Genomic DNA, 20,655 nt, shown 5'->3' with positions numbered 1-20,655 from the left:
TTTACTAACAAATACACTCTCCTTATTCAACCGCTGTCTTCTTTCTTAAGGTTGGTAATTATTAAGGCTATGAATATTTTCGAGACATCTGCTTGTAATAAATGATGATTGATGTTGTGTTGAACCATTCACAAAGATTGTTCAATCAAGAATAACTTCTCCTTTCTATTAATCTTATTCCACTTATCTTAACTTTCCTTGCATTATAAGATGAAGTAAATGATGCTCTCATCATGATATGTTCCAGGTAAAACAGTTTCGTCTTTTTAATAGTCAGCACAAATCTTTGTAATTCTACTAATTATTTAACTTTTTTATGTATGTTGAAGCTGTTATTTTTTTTTGTAGCTCCTCAATTTCTTCATACTTGTTTTATAAAATGTTTTTGTGCTACCATGATTTTACTTCGTATTTGATGTTGCATTGCATTGTCTCATTGTTTTCATTTATCTTTTAAAGTTCTTTTATCTAAGAGATGAAATATTCCTGTTTTGCCTTATATACTGCACTCTTATGTACTCTGTTCCCAAACTCTATTAACGCTGATTTAGTGATGGTATTTTTCGTTTATCTCAGGTTCGTTCTAATTAAATCTGTAATTGTATATTGTATGTGTGAAAAATAATTAATTATTTTCTTCAAATTTACAACAACAGAATGTAAAGTTTAATAAACCAAACTTTTTGAAACTTTTCAGTTGAAAATGTCCATGTTTCTTTCAAAGTACCCAATAACTTGGGTCAGTATATATCCAATTCCAAAAACCCCATCAATTATATGAACCGTAGTGGTGTTTATAGACTTAAATGTTGTGATTGTGATGCCACCTATATAGGAAGAACATGTAGATCATTGTCGTCACGCTCTCTAGAGCACACAAAAAGAGAAAACACTTCCGCTTTCTTTTAACATCTTAAAGAACATAACCACACCCTCAATATCCCAGAAGACGCTTCACTTATTCATAATATCCCTCAAAAAAACTTTCTCAAACTAGACTTATATGAAGACCTAGAAATTATTAAAGAAAAACAGAGAAGTCTAAATTGTGTTAATCGCCATGTCTCATTGAATCGAGACTTCCTTCCGCTCCATCGTCAACTATTCTCATAAGCCACATCCTTACTTTACTTCTTCATTGGTATTAGATTTTTCGTTCTTCTTCTATCACCTATTAATTATCCTTAGTCCTATCAAACTTTTCAATTCTGCATGCTCCTTTTCTACAAACTAAATTCAGAGCTGATTATTCCACTTCCCCTTCAAAATTTATTACCATACATCTTTATCTACTTAACCATATATCATCACATTTTCATACCGTTTTCACTACACTTTATTTTACTTATCCACTTTCCCTCAAGGTTTGGTTCCGGATCTATGGAGACTCCAGCCTCTTGTAGAGTCTTTTCTCCTTTCTCAATAATATTAAAACATTACATAACTTTAGTAAATTTAACAGAGCCACCTTAAAACCCAACTACTCTTGCAGTTTTTACATATTGTTACAATACACACCAAAAGCCTATTAACTTCCTATACCTACCTCAAACTCAAACTCATCTTTTTATATTTCTCAGGTACCAAATGTTCCTTTTAACATGTAGTGCCTTTTTCTTTTTCTTAAGTTATAACTTGAGCAATGTTTGAACAATACAATACCAAACCACCTATCAGCCATCAATTTTCTGCTTACATTGCATACTGGTCAACACACAAAACAACTTACCATCTTCACCCTTCAAACCGAAGCAGTAATTTATGTTCATGAACTTATAACTTAAAAAATATATTAAATTTTCCAGGTACCAAATGTTGTTTTTTGACATAGAGGGCCTTCCATGCTTAAGTTGTAAGTTAAGCAATACGTGAATTTTACATTACGAAAACATTCTTTTCATATTCAAATTTCATCTTAACAGTAAATTCAAACATATCATTTACTATACCACTCCTCAACAATAAATTTTATAGAACCATCTTCCTACATTTATGTCTTTTTCACTATTTCCTAGGTCCCAAATGTTTTATAACATACAGGACCTGTTGCTATATTCTTTACTTAAGAACAATCAAATATAGACACATGTATAGTTGGTTGCCTATTGATACCTACAAAATTTCATGTATCCCATTTTATCTAAATTAATTTATAAAACAAATTTTTCAATGTTTTTCAACATAAATATAGGACAAATTCACATTACAGACTACAACATTGATGGTTGATACTGTTATATTATTATAATTATAATTTATTCAATTTTAAATAATGCTGACTTCTGTCATTTTAGACAACTACCGTAAGTTGCACTGACTGATGTGTTCCGACATCTGTCCTAACATGTCAATATTGTCATTTTTGTCAGTTGTTATCAACAGGTCCTCGAAGACACTTTGTCTCAGGACCAAATAACCAATGTAGCAGCCATACGTTGCCATGTTACCATTTCCAACGGTAACTTAGACATCTTAATTTTTAATAGTACGTAATGTAACATATTTGTAAATTTATATCATTTAAAGGGTTTTTACCCATATATTTTAGTGGCTCACAGCATGTGCACCTTTTAAGTATTAACCACACTTTGCATAACCTTAGTCAACATTTTAAACGTTACGTTCTTTTTAATTAAAGTGGTTAATTACTTTTAGGTTACACTGATGATGGAATTTACATTCCGAAAACGTTCTGTATTTGTGTTATAGCCCGTTTCGGTGTTTTAGTTATACCCTTTACTAAAAATTTTGAAATAAAATTTTTTTTGTGATACATGGTATACAGCCAGCTACAGGAACTTAGTTTCCTAGTGGATTTGGAAACCAAACTTTATTTATAAATTAAGAAATCCTATCTTTTTGAAACTATAGTAATATAAAGCAAAACTATTTTTTATACTTCTCAAAATTAGAAGTGTAAAAATGTTTTTATGCTATATAGGATGTAAGCATATATTATTAACCTATCTTGCACTTTTTTTCCAATCCTCGTTATAGGTGAGATTCAAACTACTCGTCGACTAACGTGTTAATTGCATAACTTATAGGTAGATAACTATTAAGTATAATTTGAAGTCTACATAATGCAATGGTGAACAAAAAATACTAAAATATTTTTGTTTGTAACTTGGACTATGTATGGGATGAATAAAACAAATAAAAACCATAAATAATTTGTCCAAAAGAACAGAAAAAAATTTCAAAAAGGTCAGAAAATTTTTGAGGGACAAATAATACTTTAAACCAAAATAATATATAAACAAATAACAGTAAACACTAACCAATATAGACAAATAAACCGTAACAATCACACCTACCTCGTGTGCTCCTTCAGCTAACCTGTTAGCAAATATTTATTTGTGGTTGATAAAAGAAGATTGTTTCAAGAATGGCTAAAAAATAGGGAGAAAGTTGTAACAAAAACAAGGAAACAATTCCGGCCAACATTGGCGCGGACACATCTATCGAAAGTATCTGAAAAGAACATTTCTTTAAGCGTCGATTCATTCGCTAAAATTTTGCGCTCACAGAAACAAAATAGAAGAAAAATGACAGAAGATAACGCGCTCTCATTAAAAAATTTCACCAAATTATTAGGTGATGTTCGTACACAGAACAAGAGACCATCTACATTGGGAAATACTTAAATTAGAAAGACTGGAAATAGCTCTTCAAACTATAGCTTGGCACCATCTTTCGCCAAATCAAGCTTCGCATAAAAAAATGAACGGGTTAGATTTGAACAATTATTTACTTCTATTCCATATAAAAGAAAAACGCAAAACATTAGTCAGGGTGATCGTTTAAATAAAATTAAAGCTTTCTGGTATTCGAAGAACGTCTTAATATCGACCATATTTCGAAAATATAACGTATTGAAAATTGCTCTCCAATTTTTTATAAATATATTTATTTTTTACCAAATATTTATATTTTATTCGTTTATGGTTAAAACTTATTAACGAAAATATGCGTAACATCCTGGGAAGCAGTTTTTGTAGATAAAACATAGATGTAATTATTATTATTAGTAATTATTATTATAGAAATGTCCATTACAAATTAATACCTTCTTACATCTATATGAAAAATTTAATATAAATTTCTCTCGAAAACCTGGTAAACATATTTAAAAACCATCTACATTTTCTCATTCTTCTTATGGTGCAGTCATTACTGGAGGTTTGCGATCACTACATCAAAATGTTCTCTATTCTGTACCACTCTTAATAATTGTTGAACGTTCATGCCCGTCCAAGTTTTGATATTGCGAAGCCATGGCATAACTCATCTGCCTATTCCTCTTCGGCTATCTATCTTCTCTTCAATTATTAATCGTAGCAGGTTATATTTGTCATTTATCAATATGCGGCCTAGGTATGAGATCTTTCTTTTCTTAATCATTGTTATAAGTTCTAACTCTCTATTTAATACTGTTCGATTCGTAACGTGTTGTGTCCATGATATTCTAAGCATTCTGCGATAAAGCCTCATTTCAAAAGCTTCTAACCGTTTCATGGTATTTAATTTTAATGTCCAGGCTTGAACTCCATACAGAAGAACTGACCAAACGTAGAATTTAATAACTCTAATTCGGATGTCTAAGGTTAATTTTTGGTTATAGATCATTTGTTTCCCTTTATTGTACATGTTCCTAGCATGTTTTATTCGTGTTTCATTTTTATATCGGGATCTCACTTATTATTTAGTACTACTCCTAGATACCTGAATTTGTGAACTTGTAATTGTAATTGAAGATTATTGAGAATAAGAAGATAGAGATTTGTGAATTTTTGAAGATTATTTTCAGTCCTATTGCGTCACTTACAATATTAACTCTGTCTAGTTATTTTGTAAGCCTTCCATTTTTTCTGCTCTTATAACGGTATCGTCTGCATACCCGATATTATTAATATATTAACCGTTTATTTTTATATCAATTGCGGTGCCGCTTAGTGCTTGTTTGAATATGCATTCAGATTCAGAGTACAAGTTAAAGAGCAATGGAAACATGACACACCCATGTTGGGCACTTATGTGTCTACGGATACTTTTAGTAGTGTGGTTGGAATATTTTAAGGTTGCTTCTTGGTTTCAATAGAGGTATTGAATAATGCAGAGGTCTTTTCCGGCTAGGCTCATTTTCTGTAGTTCATATAAAAATTTTCATGATGGACTCTATCAAAAGCCTTCTAGTGGTCGATGAAATAGAGATAAACTTTTTTTGGTGTTCGAACCATTTTTAAATAAGTGTTTGAGTTACAAACAGTGCCTCTATCGTTCCCAAGACATTTAACTTTAAAAATCCGAAAAGTATTTTTAGTGTTTTAAGTGTTTTAATAAGCTAATGAGCCTAAATTCATCGCATTTGCGGGAACTGGATTAGTAATTTTATGTTGTTATTATCAATTAGTTTTATTATATCTATTTTGTCTGGTCCACAAGTTCTGAATCCCGTAAGACTGGGGGTCCTCCCTTCTCTCACGTAGATGTCTGTTGCAATTCAGTTCTGCTATCGGCAAACGATTTTTCGATAAATTCCTACTACATTTGAATTTGTTCGCTTCTTTCTATAATTATTCTTCCTTTGTGTTCAGCTAAAGTATCTATATTATGTTTCTTGGTATTATTTAAGGTGTCCTTTAAGTTTTTGTAGAGGTTGAATGTACCATGTTTGTTGTCTAGGTTTTATATCTCATCACACATTTCATGTATCCACTTTTTTTGCATTTTTGACATTTGAATCTATGGTTTTAGATGCGGTTTTGGAACTCGAGAGCCGCTCTTTGCAATACAAGTCTTAATTCAAAAATGTCTGGGTCAACAGAAAGATGTTTACGCCTGCTTTATTGACTATGAGAAAGCATTCGATACTATCAAACATGACAAACTCATAGAACTATTACATCTTACACGACTTGACACTAAGGACATCCAGATTATAAAAAATCTATATTGGAATCAAACAGCCCACATGAAGAATGGATATATGGTGAGTGAAAACGTAACCATTTCGAGAGGGGTTAGACAGGGCTGTTTTCTTTCGCCACTGCTTTTCAACCTGTACACGGAACAAATATTTCTAGAGGCACTGGAAGAGTACAACGAGGGCATCAAGATTAATGGCGTACCAATAAGTAATTTTCGATATGCAGATGATACTGTTATACTGGCCGATTACATCAAAGATTTACAGATGATGCTAAATAGAGTAAATACAACTGGCAACCAATTTGGACTGAAGATCAATAGAAAGAAAACTAAATTTATGGTGATCAGTAAAAAGAACATTCAACATATCGACCTGAATATTAAAGCCGAACGTATTGAAAGAGTAAACTGATTTAATAGCAAGATCCAAATTCATCAAAATGAGAAATACTCTTAAGCAACCGCCACCTAAGCGTTAACCTCCGATGGCGCGCCACGAAATGCTACGTACTTTCTATGCTACTTTACGGAGTTGAAGGGTGGACGTTAATAGCAGCAACTATAAAGAAGTTAGCGGCTCTAGAAATGTGGCTGTATCGACGCATACTGAAAATACCTTGGACAGACAGAGTGACCAACACAGAGGTATTAAGACGAATGGGTAAAGAGGTGGAATTGTTAACAACTGTTAAGAGGAGGAAAGCGTCATACCTGGGCCATGTGTTCCGTAATGATAAGTACAGTCTGCTACAGCTTATCGTGGAAGGCAAGATTAAAGGTAGAAGAGGTCTGGGCAGAAAGAAGAAATCCTGGCTGAAAAACTTAAGAGAATAGTTTCAAATACAAGAAGCTGCGAACAAAATACATGCGGCACAAAACAGAGAAACCTATCGTTTGATGGTCGCCAACCTTCGATAGAAGACGGCACATAAAGAAGAAAGAAGAATCTATGGTTCATTGGATTTCTTTATATGGATGTTGGTTATTTTTTTTGTTTTCTTCTCTCTTCGATGAGTTCCAAAATATCTTTCGTCATCCATTTTTTCCATTCCTAAGTTTTCGTATTCTTAAGTTCTTCTTTTCTTCTTAAGTATTCTTTTTAACTATTGTTTGAGATTGATATCGACTGGATTGTTGTCTGATTTTACGTCCGTACCTAGGGTTTTGTACTTTGGACACTTAATTTAAATCTATGATTAGTCAATGCTAATTGCCTGAGAGATAGTTTAAACCAGGTGTTTAGATATAGTGGAACGATGGTTCGATCTAGGTCCAGGAAACAAAAAGTTTTACGTAGTAGTTTAAAATATAAATACATCTACTACTTAAATTAGAAGACGCTGGTGTAATAAATCAATCTACGTTTAAAACACTAAAATATATATATATATATATATATATATATATATATATATATATATATATATATATATATATATATATATATATATATATATATATATATATATGTATGCTACCATTGGAGAGAGCTTGAGCATTGAGGGCCAGAAATATTCACTGGAATTCCCCTCTTGAAAGATTCACCTCTTTCCGATTTTTCATATTATTAACATAATATAAAGATATTCTGAGAACTTTTCAAATTGTCACTCTATACACCTGGAGCTAACTATACCATCAGTCAACAATATAACCAGCGTTGACGAAGTATCTGAACAAAATAAATACAAAAGAATTTGTGATATACTAGGACGCAACTATAATCACTTTTTTTTAATTATGGTTCATAATATTAACTGTCTATTTTAACAGATTCTTCGTAACAAAAAAAACTCTGATTATCACCAATGACTTTCATAAATATCTGAAATACACAAAGAAAGAAGTCACAAAATATAATTGTTTAAACAAAATGTTTAAATATTGTTTTTCCAATATTTTTTAAAATTGAATAAAATAATAAATATAAACTCGGGTTGTTTCTTTAAAAAATTGTAGGTTATCATTAAAAAATTTATCAACTCAATGTATATTTTTCTTTGTGAATGTTTCCACTACATCAGTTTTATTAAATTGACTGATTCATACCTTTGATGCGTGGGTGTTTATATGAAAATATATTGAAGTTATGCTAACAGAAATATTTTAAAAAGTGAAGTTATTTTAAACACCAAACATTGAAGTTTAGCTTTGATTGAAATATTTTATACAATTTTTATAACGAAGCGAAGCGTCTATACTGACATTTGCCCCGCCCCCCAATAATATTGGAATTTACAAAAAAATACATCAATTTTATTACTTAAATGATTTAAGGTAAATGTATCTATTATCGGCACCTTTAGCACGTTAAGCACAATGGAGCTTCATTTTAATAAGTTTAGTAACCAAATTACCTGAACAACGTGTATTTAGATTATGGTTTGGGTTAATAAGATCTATCACAATTACACATAAAATATTTATTTTAACCTAAAACAAACTTATAATATTTAAAATATTAATAAAATGAAAAGTGTCCAAAGTCCCCATTATCGGCATTCTAAATTAAATGCATGCTTTAATCTTCGGCACATCAAAGATCCTTTTTTCGGCATGAGTTAGATACCCAAGATTTAAATAATTATATGGGGTACCTAAATATTTTGTTAGATAGGTAGTATTGAAATAAATAAATTATTGTAGGTATGTAAATACACTAAATTGAAAATTCAAATAAAATGTATTTTTCAAAAGATAAATATAAAATCTTTAATGTATCTGTGCAAACTGAATTAATAAACACACATTATTTTAGTAGTCGTTGACACAAGGAGCATTTCAGTTCTTCTCTATCATCTTTAGTTAGACCAAGACACCCGATGTCACACAATGAACAATACCAAGATTCCTGTAACGATTTAGATGTTGAAGGTTCGCTAATTAACATGCTTTTATTTTCTTGCATTTCCTGTGTGGTTTTGTTCAAAAGGTGGAGAAACTACCGGGTTTCTACCAGGAGAAATAAATTTGTACAGTCAATAAATTCTGTAACATCAACCTCATCGTCATTTGCTTTCTTAGCAAATGTGTTGTTCTCATTTTCTGAGTTATCATTGAATTCGTTATTTACAGTTGTTTCTTGGTCGCTCATTTCATTATGAATTTCCACTTCTGTAAATGAGTCATTCGTAACAAAGTCGACTGGAAGTTCATTGGAAGACTTGTTCATGGATTTGACTTTCATTTCCTTCCATAATGAAAACAAGCTGGTGTGCTCTACTGGTCCTTCCCAAATTGACACAGAAAGCTCAAACAATCGCAGCATATCAATTGAGATGCATTCTTCTACAACTCTTAGGGCGACTTGAAGTTCTGTAGGTTGTCGTTGTTCTTGTATCTTTTGACAGTTTTGTGCTCCCACGTCTTCTTTCAAGTATTTAGAAAATTTAATATTTTCAACATTAAAGGGCACAAGTCCGCAACCCTTGAAACCACTTTTAACTATATCGGGAATATTTACCATTTTTTAAAAAGTGCTTTCCAAAATAGGTGCAAATAAATCTCTGGTTATCTTTTTACTTTGGTTTTCCATTCTCCACCGATGCACGCTCTTTTTCCATTCACATTTTAATGGTCGAAAGACTGCAACATCTAGAGGCTGTAAAATATGTGTTTCGTTTGGACACAAAGCTATTAGAATAATATTATTTACTACAAAATTCACTTAGGGCCATTGTTAAGTGTGATCTGTGTCCGTACAAAAACAGTATAACCGGAAACTGCACTTTTTGAGCAACTAACCAAGGGTGGACTATATTAGCGATGTACTCAAAAAAGTTTTCGCCAGTCATCCACCCATTTTCAGACTTTTCTATACCCCACTGAGCAGGTATTTTCTCGATAACTGATTTTGGAATTCTTGTATATTTAAAAACGATCATGGGTGGTAAAATTTGACCGGAGGCACTACAGGTAATCAGTTGTCAGACATTTCTTCTCGTCGTTGCTAACAAACGATTAAACTGTTCTATATCCCTTTCTAACCAACACGTTGTCTCCCTCAGGAGTCAGGAAAAAAGTCGATTCATCACAGTTGAATACACGACTAGGATCAAAAGTTATGTTGCGATTGTTTGTACTTTCTAAAAAGGTCCCTACTTCAATAAACCATTGACGAATTTGATTTTCTGTTATAGTGTTTCTAGCACAAGTTAGGTTTTGGGATATTCTTGTAGATAGTTTGGGATGCCTTTTTAAAAATAGTTTGTACCATTTACGTCCAGGCCTACCATCCACGAAATTATTAGGCCTATTAAGTTCTTTAAGCAATAGCTGAACACTATCCAACAACTGCGTTTTAGTTGCAGGAAATCCACAGGCTGCAATCCGAAATAGCCATGCTACCGGTAGGTTTTCTTCTTCTTCTGTTAGTGTGGTCCCTGGTCCAGATTTCTTCTCTAAAGAAGTTCTACCCTTTACTTTGTCCTGTAGAGTCGATCTGGGTACCTTATACAACTTGCTAGCTGTTTTAAATGGCATTCCTGACTGAACAGCTACAAGAGCTTTGTGTTTATCTTCCGCAGAATATTGAAAACGCTTTCTCCTTTCCATTGCTAATTTCTGAATTGTAGTCTAAAATAAAGAATTTCCAAATATCGGCACGTATAGGTATGTATTATCGTCAGTGTTGTACTCGTTCAAATTATGGCTATTTCTACTAGAGATACGGGATGCCGAAAATTGGTACAAGGAAAGATCGTTTTTTATTGCATATAATGACCAAACATTTGTCCTAGTAAGTTAAAAGATTACGCTAAAATCAGCTTATATACAATCTAATGCATATAACCAATTATCGGCACTCCAGCCGACGATTGGATCATCTGCTAATATATACAAATATAAAAGTTATAGAAAAACAGTTTTTGGCCAACAAATAATCTAAATAAACTATTTCTCAACATATAAAACATAATAAAACGGTTATTCGATATTTTAATCAAGAATTATAGCATTCTGTAGCTTACCTGTTTCTTAACACATACAACAAGAAACACTTCTCACAAGAGTTTGGCGCCAACTGACCAATATATTTTTAAATGTTGTGATTGCAGTTTTCGTCTGACAATTGGCATATTGTTCATAGGCGTAGATAAAGGTCCTTATAAATTAGTGATATACTTTCGTCCAACAATCACGCGCAAGAATTCTTTTTTTTGTCGATTATGTAGAATTACTGCCGATAATTGGGGCAGTGTCGAAAATAGGAGCGTTTACCTTATTTGTAATAATTAGGAACATAAGCGTTATAATATATAGAAATGATTCATTACTAATGGAATAAAATAACTACAGTTTATTTCTATGTCACGTTAGTGTAGTAATGGGTACCGTCGTGGCTCCCTCGCAGCCAATTCATTCACCACTTGGTGTAGCGGTATTTTTTTCATTTCTTCTCCTTCAACCGTTGTTAACATAAGTGAGGACCATTTTTTTTATCACCAGTAGAACTTCGCAGGTACCCTTTTGGTCTTTTTAGCATAGAAAAAAAATTTTCATTTCCAGCTGTGGTGATAGGCAGTGTAGCAAAAATGTGCAGCAGTTTTATCACTTTTAAGTATGCCACTAGAAGCCCTCTGAGAGATTCGAGTAGTAACAAAACGAAGTCTCCATCGCTTGTTTGTAAATGGTTCTTGGCTATAGGCAGTTGCAGATGTAGAAGTTCTTCATTTAAAAAATGTTTGTAGTTTTCTATTAATGACTTTAGTTTCTCTTCTGTCATGCATACTTTACTTTCTTTCTTTAAGGCATCCGTTACTTAGAACAAACCTTCATCTTCCGAGAACCGACGATTATATTTCACGAGAATACTGTCGATAACTTCGAAGTATATGGTCTTTGTTTTGGCATATTTTTTGCCATTTGTTTAAAATATATTGCTTGCAACGAGGCTATTAGTTACAAATAGTTTTAGTTCTTTTTTGTTCCTTATATACAACACCACTTCTTCTTCTTAGGGTGCCTGTCAGTTCCGAACGTTGGCGATCATTCTGGCTATGATTACTCTGTTGGTTGCTATACGGAATAGCTGTGTTGAGGTCTTTTTATACCATGCTCTCAGGTTAGCAAGCCAGAATATTCTTCTTTGTCCTAGGGCCCTTTTTCCTTTAATTTTACTTTGCAAAATGCATTTGAGTAGCTCGTATCTGCCTTTATTTCTCATTATATGTCCCAAGTACTGCGCTTATGGCCCATCACGATGTTGACCAAATCCGCGGTTGTGTTCATCCTCCGCAGTACTTCTTCATTGGTGACTTTGTCTGTCCATGGTATCTTCAGGATCCTTCTGTATAACCATAGCTCAAAATGCTAAAGATTTACTACAGTTTCCGCCTTTAATGTCCACCAAAAACACCACTATTGTCTGCCAAAAATTTAGCCTTCTCTAAAACCTTCAATACACGGCGGCTGCTAAGTCAGGATCTTCGGCTTGTAGCTGCTGTCATAGCACAAAGCAGAAATATCAAGATTTTCTGCAATATTTGCGCTTTTATTTCGATACTCTCTGCCCTGTCCTTTTTTCTATCATCTAGAGTAGCCAAAATGGTTTGGTATGTCTTTAGAATTTTCGATACTGCATTCAACCATTGCTAAGCTTTGTGCCCTCTAATTTTAAAAACTGACAGGACCCTGGTCTACCTGGCCTTTCGGCTATACGACCGTTAACGAATCCACTACCCCTACGAGTCCGACACCAAAATGAAGGTGCCACGCCACGTACGCCAGACACGCTTCGTGGGGCTGCACCTTCCCCGTAGTACCTGTGTTGCGATTACCTCACCTACCCGTTATCCCCTCCCACAGGCGGATAGGTGACGCAGGGAGAGGAATTTCCACCTCGCACGTAGATAGGTCGCCGCCGAGGATCTCTCCTCTACCACTCTTAAATCTCCTGACGGGTACGTGCCGGGACACAAACACCACGCTTGACTCAAGGCCAAGAGAGGTGTGTACGGGCCCAGCTCGTTCAACCTCGCCTGGTTCTCTTGGAATGAGAGTAAAGTGGTCCCAAGAGAGTCTCGTCTCGGATACTAGGAGTGTATACCGGCGACCGTGGCGCCTAAGCGTCAGTGTGCGTTTCTACAAACCTGACACCTTAAGCGATGGCTCTCCACCTCTCAATTCCTACCCATTAGTCGCCTCTTACGACAGGCAGGGCCTTCTGACCTCGGCCGTATTCTTATCTCCGCGAGCCGAACGGAGACTGCATTCAACCAGTAGAACCATCTTGTTGGGACAGTTCTTCACAAATTCAGTAATGGTTTATTCATCCTTTGTTGTATTTTTACGAGAAGCTTATGGCGAGTAACACTGTTGGAAATGAATTGATAGAGAGTGAACAGTAGAAAAAAAGGCTTTAGATTTGTCAATCTCCTACCGCTATCCAACACATTTACTAGAACTAGATGATGGGCTAAATCTTTAATTCTCGACTGGACCCCGCTGACCCATCCACTCATCATATTCGCTTCATCGCAGAAGTGACCAACGCAGTTTTATGTGTCTATAAATTAATTCTTGATAACATCAATTGAATGACGTTCGCTATACTTTCGGCACTACAGTCTTTAAGTTGGTGCAGCCCGATAGTACCTTCATTAATGTTTGTGTCCTCAAAACTTAAAAAAATTTTCTTTGATATCAGGTTTATCATCAGCTATGGTATCTAACAGCTTAACAAGGTTACTCTTGTTTTTAAAATTTTCTGATTCGTCATGCCCTCTAAAAGCTAAGCCTTGTCTGCCGAGAAAACCAATCGCTTTCCGTAGAACTTGAATGTGATTTCGATTTTTCTCTATATTTCCTGTTCGTTACGAGTCCAGTAGAAATGATATTGACTTCTGATGGGAGCTACGATGTTTAAATTCAACCCATGATGCAACTATTAATTTGTGTCCGTCTTATGTTGCCATAAAAAAGTAGAAGCATATTTCTACTCTTATATTTTCTGCCTTCCTGCTAATGTGTTTATTTTATTCTTTCTTAAAAAATGCCTAGTCATTTATGTCGTATATCTCTTACGTGTTTCCTATTTCTTTATTCAATTATATCTACAAATTTCCTGTTTTCTTGTGAAATTTTCAAAAAATATTTGAGCTTACATTCTCGAATCCATACGAAAAAAAAGTTTACGGAAAGTTAAGTAAATTACGCATGGAAAGTTTTGTTATAGTTTTCCCATTAACCATTAATTTTAACTACTGTCGCTGAGAAATAAACTTAATTAGAAACTTATAAAAATAACCTGTAATGCGAAAACTTCGTATTTTATTTTCATTCAATATTGTTTTAATGTCGTAAGTATAAATTCGTGTCGGGTTTTTGCAATAAAAAAGTTTTATTAGAAGACGTAGGAGACTAATATAAGTTGAGTTGAGCGTTTTTGTTTTGTTATTTGTTTCTAGTTAAGTTGTTGTACGTTCCTACCATAATAAATTCCCAGATAATAATATTTTTAAGAAAAAAGATAACGACATACGAGTATGTTATACGGTTTGTTTAATAAAGAATTGCAGATTAAATTACGGTGTAACGAATTATTTTGCCTACCACCTAGGGTATTACTATAGGGGGTTGAAAATTGGGGACATAAGTTACTGGGGTGTAGATAGGGCAAGCAAAACAAATCGAAACTTCGCTCAGGGCGACGGCGTTCACGGTTTATTTGGAGAACTGGGTCGTGGGTCAGTGAATGAAACAATGGGATCGGATTGGGGCAACTACAAAAATGAAACAAAAGGATACTTACATGAATCTCCTTGACAAATGAGCAAACAAGACACAAGAAGATCCTCTAGGTATTTAAGATAAGGACGCCGCTTTGAGAGAACTTCCTGCTGGATGAAAGAAAAGGTTCTTCCTTCCCAAAAAAACAAAAGAGAGAGGTTAGGAGACTCTTCTAAAATAAATAAAAAAAGGGTTAAGGGAAAAAAATTAAACATTTATTGCTGTCTCGCCACAAACAGTTACAAATATAGACAATAACAAAAATATTATATTAATAGTTACAAAGGTAAATACAAAAATAACAAAGAGAAACTCTTACTATGTCCTATCCGGTTACTCTTAACAACTCTTAGAAGTTGGAGATACTACAAAACTTACAATTTTTACTGGGCTATAAATTGTAGCAGAAATAAATCATTACAAATAAAAATTATCTTGAAGTGAAATTATTCATAGAGGTTAACCTTTTTCTAAAAACAAAACAAAGTCTCAAATATGATTAGGTAGTTATCAGATGTCAAAAATAAGAAAACTAGCTGCCATATGTCAAAACTAAATCTTAAAACTGAGAACAAATAAAATGAAAGCTACGCCCTACAATTTTAATTATTACATTGTTATGAAAGCAATTAGGTATTAGGAAAAAAATGTCTATCTTTACTTTAAAAGTTCAAACAAAAAAAAGTTACCTGGATTTCACGAAAATGCACTTTAAAATATTTCTGGGGTTGGAAACTGGACTTACAATTTGAAGGTCTGCGTCTTAAAAAACTCGATGTGGGTACTTTTTAAATTTGTTGCAAACACCGTTCTACAAACATCTCATATGAGAGACGGCTTACAAACAAAAAAACAGTGACTACTCGATCAGAACTGACACATCACAATTGAGTAAAAATCACTTTTCTTCACAAATTTGCCGGTTTCCTCCGACCAAACTAAACGACGTCTGTTCTTGACCAAATATTCGAACCTCACTTTTACTGTCACTGAACTATTAACTGCCTCAATACACTACATATTTTCCATGAAAAGGGACGAACACAACAAGAAAACATTAAAAATTTGACGTAAAATTTGGACAAACCCTGAAGCAACTGCCCCTGACAACGGTCTCAGCGAGAGTGTCGCAATTATCTTTCCGGCAGAACCTCAGCGATCTAAATATTGGATGTTTATTTGAAACGCAATATCGAGCGACTTCCGATCAAAGAAAATACCAAAGAAATACCCGTCTGTAATATATAAACTTAATTTTCGACTCGGCGACACAAAGAGGAATTGAAAAAGTTATTTTTCAGTGTTTTAATATATACACGAGGGGATTTCAATATATACCAAGGAATTTACAAATGCTACAACGGAAAATATGAGTTTTATTCTCACTAACTTGAGGTTAGATGCATACGTTCTCATATGTTGTAAAAAGTCGTTGTCCTTTTAACTGATTTTGCTGTATGACCTGTTCAAGCTCAACTGTCCATCTATTCTGGGAACGTCCTATGCAGTGCCTTCCTAACGACATATTCAGTTTCGCCAAGTAGGAAATCTTATTATTTCTCTTGTTGGTATTAGATGGCATTGTAACGTCTGTATATAATTATTTCGATAATATTTGTCCTACGACGAAATAGATTTTGTTTCGATTCAGAGCAGCGACATATGCCGCTCTGATGAGACCTAAAGAGGCTGAAATACGTATAAGCGGCTTGCGGTTGCCCTGCATCGAAATAAATATCTAATACCGTCATTATGTTTTAGTTTCTTTACTCTGTTTGGAGTACCAGAAACTGAATTCACTACGAATTTTGTCCGTGATGAACGTCACGTAGAATGCATATTTTAGTTTCCCTTGCTGACTAATTCATCAATGTGTCTGCTTTGCAAGGTTTAGAAAGCACAGTGGTAAAGATTTGAATTCAGTTTCTCCAAGTAGAAAATCTTATGATTTTTCTTGTTGAACTTATTATTAGTTGAGCTACCATTTTTATATTATACTTTAAACTGATTTTAAGCGCACTCCTTTAAATAATATGCAATTTTTATTTCACTGAAGTCGGAAAATAATTTTTTAATTAAAATGAAAGTAGGAAAATAAAAATTTTATAATTCATTAAATTAATTACCCGTTAAATTAGCCATACGCTCTTGTATTCATTTCAGATCTGCTAAAAGATCTGAATTAAATTGTTTTATAGTAAAACTGAACACATTAAAAGAGCTTGGGATAGAAAACATTTGTTTTTAACTGAATTTTCTATTTAATTCTAAAATTGAATCGTTTCGCTTCACAGAAATATTTAAATATTTGACACTGCAGTGAATTTAACGTTAGGAGCTCGATCTTTTCCGCTTGGCGGTCTGAGAAAAAAGGAGTTATGTAATAATATGAAATTTGGTCAACTCACAACAAGTCGCTTGCCTTACTGTACTTCTTAAAGCTAAAATAATTCAACAAACTATAATATATGTATTAATAAAAAAGTTCTAGGGGTTGTATTAATGAGAATTATCTCATTTGATAGTGTCCTGAACTGTGAAATTAGAATATAGTGACAGTGATTTCGAAGAATAAACTTCAAACGATCAGTTGTATTAAGTTCTAAAAATAAAAACTTGCCAACATGATAGACTGGGTGTCAATAGTGCGGCACTCGCAAAGACGTTTTTCGAATTATATGTACGGAGTGCCGAGTAAAGTAAGAAGACGGAGGCAAAAATTCATCAAAAGGGAACAACAAGCTAATACTAACGGCACAGCTAGCGGCAGTTCCAGTATGCCGCATGGTTCGAACTGTTCCTGTTGCTGGGCTGGCGACAAAGTACAGGTAAGGAGTTAAATGCTTTTTAGAGAACGAATTTAGAGTAAGTAAGGAGAACGAATATCAATTTATCAGGTGTATAATATAATATATATATATATATATATATATATATATATATATATATATATATATATATATATATATATATATATATATATATATATATATATATCCACATCAATATTGCTTTAAAATTAATTATCAGGCTCTAAGTAGTTGTTTGTTCTGATTTTTTATTTTTAAATGTTTTTACTATTTTTTATAACATTAAGATCTACAGTTTTATAGTAGTGCTAAAAGTAATGCATTTTTTACACTATTGCGTGGGATCAACAATTTTTAAATTTCTTTCTTATGGACCTTATGGAAAATGAATTCATATAAATACATTTAGCCTTTTTTGCAGATATCACCAATAGAATTATTCTGTTTAACCCTTAAACAGACACACCAGTCTTTACGACTTTAGTGTCATATTATGCTGAAATTTGGTAAACCTGTTTAAGTTGCGGGTCTCCTATCCTGAATAATCTTTCTTCAGCTATTAAGGTACTTACGGTTAAGGTTCCATACTTGAAACTCAATCTGTACATTTTCATTTCATGACCCAAAAATATCAGAGATTTAGAAACCACATTGGCAGAAAGTAGTGTGATGTGGTGGAAGAATATAAATGATTAAACATAGTTTTAGCTTTATACAACTTGTAATTTTTAACAGTGAACATAATGACATATGATTATAAACCTTTTTACATAGACAATTGACATTACATGTGTCGCTTGACTTTCTTCTTCTTTTCTCTATACCTATTATAATATACTACAGAAAGCAAATGTTGTGGATCTAAATGCTGTGAATTTTTGAAATTTAAAATTGCTTTATCTCCAAACCATACATTAAGCTAGTTTTACCCTGTACTCAACAATTACGAATCTGCCTGCTTCATTTCTAGAAACTGAATAAAAAAATACTAAAACTGGCGCTTACTCTGCCAAATGCTAAAATAACTGAAAATCTAACAATGATTTTGAATTTCAAAGCATATATGTAACAAAAAGCAAATTTAAAATCCTACATCACGAACCAGTCATAAATGACATAAGCATATTTCAAACAATCAAAAGAAAAACAATGTTGATATTTTTGCGTATATCCTAGTTTCGATACAAAAGGTATCTCATCCTCATAACAAAACTAACATGCAACGATTTTTGGCTCGTATTGTAACTGCATACGCCAGAAATGCAATTAACTTCTGATTATATATTCAATAGCTCAACGCATTCAGGAATTCAACAATAAGTGGAACATGCAGAACTTGATACCTTTAACGGCTTTGCATGTTTGTAGCAAGCCCGTAACTGAAATATCTGCACTTGCCGGTGCTTTTGACAGCTTAAACAATGGATGTGTTTTATGAAGAGTGAATCGAAACGGAAAATGAAGGGAGTGAAACACAAATACGAGCACCGTATGCTAATTGAAAGTAATTACTTATTCGTTTATCTGATGAGAATTACACTGTCTAGATTAACGCTAGATAATACCATAAGAAAAATATATTTTTCTTTTATCTTCCTGACATGACTATTTCACAACGCGCCTTTAGAATTTTCTTTTTCTTGGGCTTCCGTGTTCATTCTTCTAATAAAATTTATTAAGAAAATTTGGCCTTTTTTCTATTTCTATCGTTTCTCGGATAATTCTTGGTTTGTAGAAGCGGATGGGGGCTATGGTTCTGGAGTTATCAAAATCAATTTTGTGACCTGTATGAAAATGGTGTTGACCTAAAACTAAAATTGAATCGGAATTGCGAACAGAAATGCATATTCATAAATCCTATTTTGTGTTCTAGGATTTGTTTGGCCTATATAGGATCGGGGACAGTCTGCACAAGGAATTTCATAAACTCCGTGCTGCTCATTTGCAATATTGTCTTTGATTGATCGGACAAGAGATGAAAGTTTTTGTTGGGGGGTAAATATTGTTTTTTATTTCTCTTGGTTTAAGAACTTTGTCGATTTTGTCAGTGACACCTTTGATGTAAGGAAGAAAAGCCGTTGGATTGAGATTAAGTGGGAGATATTAATGTTTGTGAGAGTTCAGCGAGTCTACTTGCATCATCGGAAAGGCCTATTGATCTGGAGACAAGGGTGTTAATGACTGAAGGTGGATGCTGAGAGTTGGATGCAAGTGCCTTTATGAATCATTTCGACCTATCCCAGCTTCATTAGAAACTTAGGCTGATACAAATTCAAACTCAGAAAGTACAACGAATATCTCCTAAATCTTCACCACCGCAGTGGTTAGCGTACAGAGGCGCCACCTGCTTTGGCGGTCATGAACGAAAACGATATAATAATATCGTTTTCTGTCCTCTGGGCTATGCGAAATATGTAAAAGATTAAATCTTCTACCAAAAGCTGCTATCGCTTTGTTGAATTAAATGGCCAAATATATGACCTAGGAGGACAAATTCGGTAAACTTCCCGTGCTCGAATCGGTATCAATAAAGTGTTATGAATTATTTCGGCCTATCCCAGCCTCATCAGACACTTGGGCTGATACAAATTCAAACAACGAATATCTCCTAAATCTTCACCACCGTTGGTTATTTTTATTAGTACTAGTTTGTGTTCACTCCCTGCGTCTGCTGAGTTTAAGATTCGAATATCTAGAGTCTGCTTTGGGTGGATTTTTCTATTAGTGACTATAAAGTCAATCATAGATTTGTGCCCCGTGGAGTTTTCAAATGTATATTTATACTGGAGCTTATGGTCGAAAAATGTATTATTGATTCTCAGTTCGTTAAAAGCACAGGTATTAGCCATGAGTTCTCCATTTGTGTTGACATGGTTTTTATTAAATCTTTGTTGTACTCCTGGAACTATTTCATTTCAATAGTCTTCAACTATGCTAATAAACTCCCATTATAATCGAGACGGCAATGAGAGCTTGACTTCATCTACAGATATGTTTATTAAAGTTCTGGATAGACTGATCCTTTATGACCCTGATTTTTATTACTTCTTTAATTCAGGCCTTGTGAGGCGTATACATTTATCTGAGATAAATAATTTGATATTCACTGGCTTAATCTTTAATGCGCAAGTAATTTACGTCGACACTTATGAATTACAATTATTAATAGAAGAGAAAATAGATG

At 33.6% G+C, this 20,655-nt stretch overlaps 1 protein-coding gene across 11 annotated transcripts in view; it reads left to right on the top strand.

Annotated features, from left to right (window-relative positions):
• The window catches only part of dlg1 (MAGUK family member discs large 1), a 1,569,679-nt gene that overhangs the window by 605,725 nt on the left and 943,299 nt on the right, over positions 1 to 20,655 (top strand). For 2 of the 11 annotated variants that reach the window (XM_072523865.1, XM_072523864.1), the window contains exon 2: positions 17,187 to 17,489. The exons of the other annotated variants lie outside the window; for them this stretch is intronic. In XM_072523865.1, the coding sequence (XP_072379966.1) occupies positions 17,286 to 17,489 (204 nt within the window). In that variant the 5' untranslated portion in view covers positions 17,187 to 17,285. The remainder of the gene's footprint in view (positions 1 to 17,186; positions 17,490 to 20,655) is intronic. 11 annotated transcript variants of the gene reach the window in all.

Source organism: Diabrotica undecimpunctata, chromosome 2 (genome assembly GCF_040954645.1).
Source record: "Diabrotica undecimpunctata isolate CICGRU chromosome 2, icDiaUnde3, whole genome shotgun sequence".
In the NCBI taxonomy this organism is placed as follows: Eukaryota; Metazoa; Arthropoda; class Insecta; order Coleoptera; family Chrysomelidae; genus Diabrotica; species Diabrotica undecimpunctata.
This window is presented reverse-complemented; position numbering and strand designations above follow the sequence as displayed.